The 13,494-nt window shown below is 37.6% G+C and overlaps 2 protein-coding genes across 2 annotated transcripts in view; one reads left to right on the top strand and one right to left on the bottom strand.

The window, feature by feature from the left end:
• Positions 1-13,494, top strand: part of LOC140141169 (uncharacterized) — a 55,292-nt gene that overhangs the window by 2,255 nt on the left and 39,543 nt on the right. The gene's annotated exons all lie outside the window — the stretch shown is intronic.
• Positions 5,097-11,845, bottom strand: LOC140141175 (toll-like receptor 6). Its single transcript, XM_072162970.1, is given in 2 exon segments — positions 5,097-10,442; positions 10,445-11,845. Coding segments are annotated over 2 exon segments (2,883 nt in total). The 5' UTR covers positions 11,684-11,845; the 3' UTR covers positions 5,097-8,798.

Here is a 13,494-nt window from a genome sequence, read left to right as displayed (position 1 = left end):
ATTGTGAAGTTCTTAACTTTTTTTTTTGTACAGGTGATATATTTAATTTCATAGTCGTGTCAATGGGGTCATGTGAATTGAAACACAGGGATATGATATCACTATTGTAAGCAAGTAAAAAGAATGGTTATCGCATCAGCTTATGCAAATTTGTGGCAAAACCCAAAGTGTTTTTTAATTTTTAGGATCTATGGAGTATGAAGTTCATACTATGAACTCTCATTTGCGAAGGGGGGGGGGTAAACATACTTTCTCTTGTCTCGCCGTGTCTTCTCCCCGGACGCATATTTCTTTTTGCAACCATGCGCCGCAACCCTTAGTAGACCAGGTTAAAACTGAGCTAAGTACCACTTGGAGAACGAGAAATTCTCATATGGTTTATCTGGACCAGTTTTGCATGGGGAAGAAGAATTTCTTGGGTAAAAAGCCCGTAACCTGAGAACTTTTCCGTGAGGGCGCTTTTTTCAAAATGGCCGCCAAAATCCATATATATGGTTACATTAGTCACATTAGGGGCATATTTAACCAGATTTTGTATTTGTATTGATAGCAATAATGTACTACTAAGTCAGGTTATTAATATGAAGGTAACAGGAGGTCACAGCTGAGGACGCTTTTTTTCAAAATGGCCGCCAAACTCAATGAAAAACATATATATGGCTAAATTAGTTAATTTAGGGGTATATTTAACCAGATTTTGAATTTTTATTGATAGTAATAATGTACTACTAAGTCAGGTTATTAATATGAAGGTAACAGGAGGTCAAAGCTGAGGGCGCTTTTTTTCAAAATGGCCGCTAAACTCAATGAAAAACATATATATGGTTAAATTAGTCCCTTCAGGGGCACATTTAACCAGATTTTGGATTTTTATTGTTAGCAATAATATACTACTAGGTCAGGTTATTAATATGAAGGTAATATGAGGTCACAGCTGAGGGCCCTTTTTTCAAAATGGCCGCCAAAATCAATGAAAAGCAAATATATTGTTAAATTAGTCACTTAAGTGGAATACTTCATCAGATTTTGGATGTTGTTATTGATAGCGGTAAATCATTACTAGGTCAGATTATTAATACGCAGGTAATAGGATGTCACAGGCGAGGATGCTTTGTTTTCAAAATGGCCGACAAAATTGAAGGAAAGTATGATATCAACAAAAAGTGTCAGGAAATGTTACTTAAGTTGAAAAAAAAAATTAATAGTTGTCATTGACTTTTTGAACTTAAAAGTTACAATGGCAAAGGTATATTCTGATTTAAAATGGCGGCAATGATGCCCGGGCAATGATGACTACCAGAATTGCCTTTATGTATTAAATAAGACCTCTAAAGCAACTTGTGAACTAGAATGCCGCAAAAGCGGTGCTTACAGTGTTATAAATTGTCCGCTTGTTGCATGGTTTCACTGATGCATTTATCTTTGTTTTAATCTTCAGGATCACTCAAATCGCTATTTTCTGACAAATCTTCATAGTCATTCTCTTCCAATAGTTCTTTGACGTCCTTAGGCATTACCGTTTCAACCCATTTAGGATCCATGTTTTCGTTGATTGTCAACAATGTTTCCACCATCGTATACAGTGACATCTGCTGCTTTCCACTCTCTTGCAATGGAATTTGCGCGAAGGATATGAAGTGCCTGCTTACATGGTGGTAGTAAGGATATATCTGCAATCTGTTTATCTTTCGATCAAAGATATTGTATCTTGCTTTGTTGACATCTTTGCCCTTCACTCCGTATAGAAGTGAAACATACTCCTTCTAGCTCTTTGAATAAACTTTCTGACGGAATAATCTAATACTCCCTCCAATGTTGCACAATGTGTCCACAAACTTTGGCTTTGACTCCAGAAGCTTCCAGCACTGACGTATCCCCTTGCGAAAAAAAGCTGAGTTGTAATCATTGCCAGTGAACGTGTGAAATCCAATGACTTCTGAGCTGCAAAGTCAAAGCCAAAGTTTGTGGACACATTCTGCAACATTGGAGGGAGTATTATATTTTCCGTCAGAATGTTTATGCAAAGAGCTAGAGGAGTACGTTTCACTTCCATACGGAGTGAAGGGCAAAGATGTCAACGAAGCAAGATACGATACGCGATATCTTTGATCGAAAGATAAAAATATTGCAGATATATCCTTACTACCACCATGTAAGGAGGCGCTGGCGCTTCATATCCTTCGCGCAAATTTCATTGCAGTGGAGAGCAGCAGATATCACTGTATACGATGGTGGAAACATTGTTGACAATGGGTGGAATGAAAGTATGGAACCTAAAAGGTGTTGAAACGGTAATGCCTGAGGACGTCCAAGTACTATTGGTAGAGAATGACTATGAAGATTTTTCAGAAAATAGCGATTTGAGTGATCCTGAGGATTAAAATAAATATAAATGCATCAGTGAAACCAAGCAAAAACGGAAATTATATAACACTGTACGCAACACTTTTGCGGCATTTTAGTTTACTAGTTGCTTTAGGGGTCTTCTTTAATACATAAACCTGGAAATTCTGGTAGTCATCATTGCCGCCATTTTAAATCAGAACCTACCTTTGCCACCATGAAGTACTTCATTACAAGTTCAAAAGTTAAAGACATCTATTACATTTTTTAGTAGTACATTATTGCTATCAATAAAAATTCAACTAAAGTAAGTAACATTTCCTGATGCTTTTCATTGATATCATATGTCGGCCATTTTGAAAAAAAGCTGACCTAGTAATGCTTTACCGCTATCTAACAACATCCAAAATCTGATGAAAAGTTTTAACACCTTCATACCTTTTATATTAATAACCTGACCTAGTAGTATATTAATGCTAACAATAAATATCCAAATTCTGGTTAAATATGCCCCTAAAGTGACTTATTTAACCATATAATGTTTTTCATTGAGTTTGGCGGCCATTTTGAAAAAAAAAGCGCCCTCATTTGTGACTTCATATAATAACCTGACTTGGTAGTACATTATAAAATTCAAAATCTGTTAAATATGCCCCTAAAGTGTCTAATTTAGCCATATATATGTTTTTCATTGAGCTTGGCGGCCATTTTGAAAAAAAGCGCCCTCAGCTGTGACCTCCTGTTACCTTCATATTAATAACCTGACTTAGTTCAATGTTGTTATCAATATGGTTAAATATGGTGACTAATTCAACCATATATATGGGGGCGGCCATTTTGAAAAAAGGGGAAAAGTTTCAGGTTATGGGCTTTTTACCCAAGAAATTCTTGTTCCCCATGCAAAACTGGTCAGATAAACCATGCTCGTTCTCCAAGTGGTACTTAGCCAGTTTAACCTCATGGTTCACAGCAGGGTTTAGGGTTAAATTTATCATGGTTGCATAAAATAAACACGCCGGCGGGCCCGGAGCGGAACTTGATATCGATTTGTCTTCCATATAAGAATCCCTATCTGATAATACGATGGCTCTATATATCCATGTATATTTCCAATTGTAAATTCAAATTATTAGATTATGCTTGTTGTGATAATTATAGGTTATTGTATTTTCTAAAACTTTACTGAATCGTAGTATTTTGGAGTAGACACATTCTGCTGTAATGCATTTCTTACGGCTCATAATTTCCACGTTTCTGCGGATAAAACATGAATGATGATCATCAGTAATGTTCATTTTTGTAGGCTCTCCTTTATTCAAACACTACGATATGACTCGAAAATTAATAAAAGTTAAAGAATATGTCAAAACAAAGATTTAATACTTTAATATTCGCAATCGGATCAAATCATAAGCCACTAATTTAACTATTTTGCAAGTGCAAACATACGAAAATCGTCATCAAAAATAATATAATGTGATGAGTGATGTTTGTCTGTTCAGATCTAGTGTGACTGGGTTTGGTTATGATCATCAAATATCTGTCAAAACGAAATTTGAAGCCAAGTTTGATGTAAAGATTGACCGTGTGACGAGAGCTTAATAATACTCGTCAATGGAACAAACACAACAGCCCGACATTGCCAATACGGATGGCGCGCTTCACGTTTTCGTCTCGGTGGTGAAGAATGAACATGATATAAACTTGAAAAGATCTCGATGCCCGGTCTCGATGTATATCAAGATGGTTTCCCCCAGGGGGGGGGGGGGTTCTTCGAAAAAATTTGTACGGGGATGTGCCACGCAGACTTTCGGATGCTGACTTTCTCTATACCTACTTTTTGCTGTTTTTGCTACCCATCAATATACCAATTTTCAACAAAAATCACCCAAATTTGCCCTATTTGGGCGCTTTTAAAGGCACTTTTGCAAAAATCCGCCCAATTTGGCGCATTGGTCTCCATTTAAAACCCACCCATTGATATACCAAAATCGCTGAAAAGGTACCCCAAAACCGTGGCACATCCCCGTACACCTTCAACCAGGGAGAACCCCCTCCGGGATGAGGGTTCTCAAATACGAAAGTGGCGCATAAAGTATGTCAGGCACTACCGAATGAGGTGTCCTTTCGGTGAATAGATTAGGACTACTTTGAACAGATAACGATGTCTTTCAGTGACAGATTCTTGAAAATTATGAAAAGTAGGGCCTCTTGCAAAAAGCGAATGGCATATCATTTTGAAACCGGGCCTTTTGTAAAGGGAGCGTAGGCCCTACTCTATAGGTCCTCAAACATTTAGACACTTTAAAACAATGGATTTTCATCAATTTGGCTAGGAGAATGACCTTTGGCCCCATATTATTATAATGGACTTAAAAGTTCAACAGATGCATGCGGGGAGTACGGTGGCCTAGCGGAACGGGCACCGACTCATAATCGGAAGGTTACGGGTTCGAGCCCCGGCGACGCCATCGTGTTGTGTCCTTGAGTAAGGCACTTTATCTCGATGACTCCTCTCCACCCAGGTGTATAATCGTGCTTTAATTTGCTAAATCACACGAAATTGCGGTACATTTTACAAAGATTGTTTCAAATTTTGATCGCAGAAATCGCCCCAAAATCTGTCAAGAAACAGCAAATCTGTGCTTAATCCTACAAAATGGTGATAAATGAGCAGAAATATAATTATTGTTGTAAACGGTGCAAAATGAACAACCCGGATTTCAGAAGAAAGACAAGAATTGAACACCGTGTTGAATATAGAAGGAAAGGTGTTGTTTTCTTAATTCAAGCAGAATCGGTGTAATGTATTTCCTGTATAGTTTCAGTACAAAAATGGTTTTTAATAGTTGCAATACAACTCAGTGGAATTATTTCCTTAAGGGGGTACTACACCCCTCGATACATTTGTGTCTATTTTTGCATTTTTCTCAAAAACTAATAACACAGTGGTAACAAAAGTTATGTATACTATAGGGGCAAGGAATCCAATTACTACACTGGAATTTCAGTGACCCAAGACAAGCGGTTTGATATTTATGATCAGAAATAAGGTACCGCTAGGATGTACCTCGTTTCCTATCATATATACTGAACCGCTTGTCTTGAGTCACTGAAATTTCAGTGTAGTAATTGGATATCTTGGCCCAATAATATACATAACTTTTGTTACCAGTGTATAATTATTTTTTGAGAAAAATGCAAAAATAGTCACAAATTTACCATATGGGTGTAGTACCCCCTTAAGGTTAGTAACTATTTTAAACTGTTGCGATTTGGTAATTCACAGCATCTTGCGAATGGTAGTGAGCTTTGGCAAATTGGCCAAAATTGAATTGATCATTCCATAGCGAGTGTGTAGGAGAATTGAAACATCACATTATACTCTTGTATAGGTCCCGTGGTTCTTGAGTTATGTTGTAAATAGAGCTGAAACAACAATACTTTTGTAAAACGTACATAACTCATTAACAACAATAAATCAAGCAAAATTTCAAAGTATATGATTTGTAGAATGAACTTTCGCAAAACATCAAAGTGTTATTTTTCAATAATATATTAATTTAGATAATGAAAATCGATTTGTTTTTGGCTGCTTCGACCAACAATTCCTCGTCTCATAGTGATCTCTTTGCAGGTTAGCCCCTGTTAAAAAGTAAACATGAACTACAACTATCATGTGTGAGAAATGTTGCATGGGTGAGTACATGTCAGGTATGTTACTTGTTCATGAACTTTTCTATTTTTATATTTTGGTAACTGCTATTTTTTTATGTCGATTTTTTTATAGGTAAATTTAGTGTACGAGTACATTTTTCATTGAATAGAAATGCCAGAAACATTTACTGTTGGACAAGCAGCCTACCAGCGAGTTTCACGGTTTACTGTATGTTACACTTTGATGATTTGGACTCCCATTTTACTATTTTCTATCGGTTTTACACATGTACTCACAGGTTTTACATTAATGTCTGAGTGTCTGCAATTCTATAACTATAAGAATATTGCAGATTAGATCCACATTTTATTGAAGATACTCTTCCGGTGTATTTTGGTTTATACCTTTGCATTCAATAAAATATAGTATGTAACAAACCAAAATATCTTTTACCTTAAGCTGCAATTTGTCACCTTTTGGGTGACAAACAGCGATTTATGGGCTCTTATAACCAGATAGGCCTATAAATGTGCTAGTATTAAAACAAATAATCTATCTGACATGTACTAACCCATGGCATTTCTCACACATGATAGTTGGTGCATGATTGTACTTTTATTTGACAAATGATCTGTCATCAAGACTCTCCCCGAATCTCAGAAAACATCGATGAAGACATTGTACTATGGTGACCGAGTCATGATCTTCTTAGGGGTGGGAGATCCAGGTGCTTCCACTGAATGGACTTATAATTCCAGTGATTAATGTATATATTATCACCTTAAATAGCCAATTACAGGTAAAACTTGTCTAGGTCCTCATTCTAAGTGTACAGGAGGTGTGAACCTGATTATGTCAACTGCCATCAACTTTTGGCATGAAGATTCTGTGACACTATTCTGGAAGACATCCAGGAATACCAAAATGTTAATAGATTTAAGTTGAAAACATTTTCACCAGAAATATTTTGTGGCTATCTCTTCATTCTTGTTTGGTTCTTTAATCATTAAAGCCATTGTACCACCACGTATATCATTAGTGGTGACGTCAACAAGTCTTGTGGACCTTGGATGATCTTCAAGGACGCTTTAATATTCCATCATTGAACTCGAAGGAGCATTCGTGACTATTGAATAGCAAGGACTGCATCACCATTTACAACAACTATTCATTGTTAAATTTCACTTGAGTTTTCATCTCCGTCGGGAGCAAATTCAATGATGACTCTGTGTGTTTACTAACTTTACTTTGGTAGTACCTGTGAAATCATGGCGGTAGGCTTCTTCTGTAGGGTGTCCTGCCCATCAGTGAATCGAATAGTTTTACAATAATGTTGTGAATGAACAAGCTTTCAAATGAGACCAAATTCATTACCGTGCAACAAAGTAGCATACTTTGTTCTACGAATTTATTAACCGCCACTCCAAAAGAGTTTTCCCTCACATTATAGTTGCCGATCCATGCTGTTTTTCTCCGGATGCTCCGGGTTTCCTCCTGCTTCTAAAATCGGACCTCTTCCCATATCACTGCCCCGTCATATTCGGTTAGCATCCCTTTAATTTAGTAGCCTTTGAGCACTATTGGGTTTTGCCTGGCTTCGACCCAATGTTAAAGGTCAAGTCTATTGCAAAAACAAGTTTATCTCTATTCGAAGAGAATAATTATTACAAGTTGACACTCGTTGCAATTTTTTATGCGTATTTCTCCTGAAAAAAGAGAAATTGTGTGGGTAAACTTCGGGCTCGTACGTGTTCTTCTCCCGTTTGAAGCGAAATTAATTTTCAAGGCAGCGGGCTATGACGTAAGGAAATGAAGCGGACACTATATCATGCTCTCATTTACTTGTGTGACAAGTTTGACATTAGCAACAATGAGTTGTACTATTATTTACCACAACAATGCTGCATAACAATATGCAGACTATTGTTCTCATTTCGGAAGTAAAGCCCACACAGTAAGTAAAGCCCACACAGTATTGTTACTATGCGTTTGCTTTGTAATATTTCATCCAACTGAAACTATAATAACTATAGATTGCAATATCTCACAGGGAAATCAGATACATGAGTTTGTGGACTTAACACGGTTTATATGCTAGTCTCAAATTGATCACGATGAAATTCTAAGCTCAAATTATTTATTTATTTTTTAGGCCTAATATTTCTCATGATATTGATATACATATGAATTGTAATATCACAATTTACTAATAAAAAAGAAGCGGCTGATTTCATCCATATGATTAAAAACCATTAAATTTGTAATACTTAATTTAGAGGGTTTTTTTTGTGAACAACAACAGTATACGTTCTGTCGACTGAGAGCGTTTATAGTCCCTTTTCTCAAAGCGGGCACATCTCATTTCATGACGTCACCTTTTTTCTAGGCCAAATCTGCCTCGTTCGAAGGAACTCACCGCTTAAGTTGGTTTCTGCGGAATATCAAATTTAAACGTCTTATTTTCATTGTCCTTATAATATTAGCTTGCCAATGATATGATGTTGTTTTTGCAATAGACCTGCCCTTTAAATGAAATAATAAAAAAAAATGCATACCACTCATTTCACTCTTTTGCATTAAAAAAGTTCTGATGCAATAATCATGATAATCAAGAGGAAGATGATCATTTATAAACATTCTGTTTTCAAATATAAAGTTTAAACACTATAAACACTCCCACAATACTTTTTCGCGTGCATTTATACAGCAATGTATACATAGAATGTTTTCAACATTTTCCGCTGAATAAAATTTATACGGTGCCCTCATTCTGGTATGGCTATTAGAGGTAACACAATCACTCTCTGTTTTCATTATACCTAACTACATCAAATCGGCGATCAACCAGACTTGGTTTCTTCATAATATCTCTCAATTTCCCCCAGAACAATTCTTGTCCCACAGGATCGTCTGTCCATTTCAGACAATTCTGTCTCAGCAGCAGTTTACGCGTGAGTAGAGTCAGTTTATTATCAGGTATCTCTTGTAGAAGTACTGGTATAATCACGTCAAGACTTTCATCAAATAATCTCATATGAGCCATCTGCATCTCGAAATAACACCATTCATTCTCCATATAACTTGGAGATAGGAGTAAGATGGTCTTACGACTTCGCTGAATTTGTTCCAAGATAGCATCAAACTTGGACTGACCGGGAAGTTCATCTCTGGCAGCGAAATACAGACGCATTGGCTCGTCGCCCTCTTCAATGTGTTTCAGTAGTTCAGTTTGAATCCAGTTCAAGTCATCATCCGAACCTGAATACGACACAAAACCATCATAGCTTGTTTGCGATCCCAACTCAGTTTCATCGTTCACAAATACACGATAACGTCGCCGCAATCTAACGCGTAAGAGAAATATTTTGTACCGTATGCGCCAACGTAAATGTACAGCGAGACCAACACACGCGCAAATGAATAAAACGATGGTAAGAGCGGATCCTACATACAAAGGCCAGCGAGGCCTGCAATCGAGGGTGACTTCAGTGAATACAGTACCTTTCAATTTAGCAGGGGTGTCACATCGGTAATTCAAATCTCCGAATAGAACATGTACTTTCTTATCCGTCAGGTACCATGTTTTAAAGTACTCTATGCTGTCACACGTGCATTTCCAATTATTTCCACTTAGGTCAATTTCTTGCAAAGAGGAATGTCCATTGTCCGTGAAAAAGTTGGCAGGTATTTCAAACAAACTGTTCCCTGCTAGGTACAAAGCTACCAAGTTGTTCACCAGACCTTTCAAAGCATCGACTGACACCAAGGAATTGTCTTCCAGATGCAGATACTTCAGATTTTGTAGGGGTTTAAACAATCCTTCCGTGACGTTGCTGATTTGGTTGTTACTAAGATCTAGTGTCTCAATGGCTGTGGAAAATTCAAACGTGTTTTCCTTCAGCCATGTTAATTTGTTATCAGCGACGCGCAAACTCGCTAAGACATGGAAATATCCCTTGTAAATCTTGTCAAAATCTTCACTTTTTAAACAGTTATTGGATATATCGATAGCCTTCAACGAAGAGTTCTTGTTAGCTGTGCCTAACGAGCCTTTGAACACAGCATTCAAACAGTTTGGATTGCTGTTTGCCAAGTCTAAGCTTTCCAAAGTCGGAATTGAGTTGACCAGACTTGTTATATCAACGTTCACATGGGTATCGTCCGTAACGTCGTTTGCCGATATGGATAATGTTTTGAGCGGCGACGATACCTCAGATTGCGGCCAACCAAAGGGTGGGATACTCACAAATCCATTTTGCGTTAAATTCAAAGTGGTGAGATTTTGAAAGTTTTCTAACCATCCCCATACATCAGATAAGGCGTTCTTAGACAAATCTAAGAACTTCAAAGACGGTATATGAAAGGATCGTCGTGGAAGTCGTCCTGAGACAGAATTGGAACTGATATCAATGTGTTGTAATTTTCGTGAGCCACCAAATGGCTCCTGAACATCCGGGATTTGGTTAATGTTATTGTGATAAAAGAGAGCCACATCAGGGATTCTAATTGAGTCAATGCTGGAGACGGAATAGTTCGTAGTGCATTGCATGATAGATCAAGGACTTGAAGATGGTTTAACCCACGAAAGGCGTATTCACTGATGGATGTTATGGCGTTGTTTGTCATGGAAAGCTCAATCAGAAAAGGCGTCCAACTGAAAGTATCGTCCTCAACAGAGATTATGTTATGTTGTATGATAGATAATGACGACAAAATATACGCATTCTGAAGGTGTCGAAGATTTTGATTGCCGAGCACTGTAGGGTGTGATACCAAATCTTTATTACATTCGAACACGATGTTCGTAAAGTGATACACACCTATCTGTTTTATATCATCCAAAGATAAGCAACCAATCAAGAGAGATGACAGGTTTGACAATGGTCGAAATACATCCGATCCCTGCAAGATAACCTGATGATAATATCGAAGATCTAACTCGCGTATATTGCTCACTTCTAATTCTACCGGTAGCAAGAAGGAGGTATCGCTCAGTATTAGCGATGATCCATTTGCATTAACACCTGTTACAGAAAACGTCGACAGTTTGTTCAGTGGTTGCAGATATGGGACAGATTCATCCTCATCACTTGAGATTGAAGATATATCGTTACCGTCAATCAAAAATATCTCAAGAGAAGGTAGATGTTGGAAAATGTAGTACGGGATGGATGTAAACTTATTGAAACTTAAGTCTAAGTTCTCCAGATTCGGCGTATCTTGAAAGATATTTGCAGGTAGCGATGACAGATGATTAAGGAGCAAGAACAGTTGTCGTAAAGACTGCAATTCAGCAAAAGCGTGACTTTCAATCCGAGATATAAAATTGGCCGATAGCCATATGCTTTCCAACTTTTTATTTCTGATGAAACTCCGTGCAGATATTGATGTAAGGTTATTAACAGAGAGGTTAACTTTAGTGATATTGCGATTGCCGAAGTTCCCAATCGATTGACTAATTGATTGTAACTGTCTGTTGTTGCAATGGAGAGCAATACCATTCTCAATGTCGCTCAACTTGCATGGAAGACCGGGTGCTGAGTAATCAGGGTATCTGATAGAAAATTCATCATTTAGTTGAAGGTCACAAGCAACTAAGATATTTGTTTGTAGTAAAAATCCTGCTATTGCAATCAACCAAAGACGTGATGTCAGAATGCGATTGTTATCCTTCGACGCCATTGTAACTCTCTGTCGGTGTACAGTGACTCGTATGTCAATATATCATGTGTATCAACATAACACTGCCAAAATATTGGTGACGGCGCGAAAGTTCCAAAACAGGTCTGTCTATGAAATTGGAGACCCGTGTTGAAGATTAGAAAATCTGCGCTTAAACAAGCAGGACCTAAAATAAAAGGGTGCAGCTTAAAAGAATTTATGAACACGATGAATAAAAATACACGATATTTTTGTCTATTCAACGTTTTTTTTTTGTCTATTTTTGTATATTTACAGGTCAATAATCCCAAACAATGATTATGATACGTCAGTACAGTCATGTCCTGTTACAACGCAGTTACTTATTATAAGGCTAAAAAAATGTTTGGTTGCCCTCAACCGACCGACCCAAAAAATTGGAAATCTTGGGTCGGGTTTTTTTTTCAATCACTTTTTTAGAAGAAACCTTAAATTTGGACAGAATCAAGGACTTTTATATTTGTTATTCACTCATTTTATTTATTTAATGCATATTTGATTGAAAACAAGAAGTATTTCTATCTAAATCCAGTCCAAAAACACACAATTTTTTTACCATAAAATGATCAAGCATTTGTCAATTCTAGCCTTTTCAAAATGGAGGAAATGAAGGAAAAATCGAGGAAGAGTCCAAAAAAGGATCGACCTATCGACCCTCCAAATTTTTGTCTCGAAAGGGCAACCAAACAATTTTTTGAGTACTAATATACTCATATCCAGGGCCGGATGGGCCTGGGCCCAGGGCCCCCAAATTTTGCGGGCCCCCAAGATTGCCCCGTGCAGTGTGCATCTTCCATTTTAGCCGAAAAACATATTTTTTATGTTTTGGGCCAAAATAGGCTACAAAAATTGCAAAATTTTGCGCGCTTCGCCCGCACTGGTCTGTTATATAGCGAAATTTAGCTTCAATTTGGGTTAAAATAGTCGCGCGCCTCGCGCGAAAATGTCCTAGTAGAATCTAAAAACTTGGCCACTTGAGTACACATGCTTTCCTCACGGTGCGTTTGGGGCCTCCAAATTTTGGCCTGCCCCAGGGCCCCCAAAAAGGTAAATCCGGCCCTGCTCATATCAATTTGTAAGCGCTCTTTAGCAAAATCATAGTTCATTGAATTTACAACCGCATGACAAAATAGGCGAAAATAGTAACTTTTTGCACAAGATTTGCAATTTTAAGAGAATTGGCCATTGCTCATTCTAATGAGGCTAGTATATGGACAATATAAGTGTGCTCTTTCATCTAATGACATTTGAGGAACACTTGAGGTTTTGACTTTTAAAACCTACATTTTGGTCCAAAATTGTGCGATGGGATAGGTCGTTTTCAACAGATTTACCACACTCGCCTTGCTATAAACATTGAATTGCCTTATCTGTTGACCTAGTGACAAAAAGCGTTTTTAGGGGGAAGTGTTAGCTTTCGTTCGATATAAAAAAATTCTGATTGGATGAAGGGAACACTTGAGGTTTTGACAAAACCAATCACAGAGGCCTTTTTCCAGCTAGAAGCTCACACAGCTCTTACGATATTATGCACTCAAACGTGTAGTGTAATCAAAGACTGTGTAGGGACAATTAACTGCTTGCTTGGAAGCTCTTGGACGAAAATGTGTGCTCTTGTGTATCGAGGTGGAAACGGTGTATAGATGGTTTATAAGAGAATCGTTTTTGTATACAAACCTTTCCATATGATAGGATAAGCCACATGTTTGCGCAAATGATGTCAGTCACACACTCAATGCGCGTTCATGCATGTGATGGCATGTGCTGTGTAAGAGGTTGACCTGTGGAAGAGG

This window comes from Amphiura filiformis, chromosome 19 (assembly GCF_039555335.1).
Source record: "Amphiura filiformis chromosome 19, Afil_fr2py, whole genome shotgun sequence".
Taxonomy (NCBI): domain Eukaryota; kingdom Metazoa; phylum Echinodermata; class Ophiuroidea; order Amphilepidida; family Amphiuridae; genus Amphiura; species Amphiura filiformis.
The sequence above is the reverse complement of the archived record's forward strand: the minus strand, read 5'-3'. Positions and strand labels throughout refer to the sequence as shown.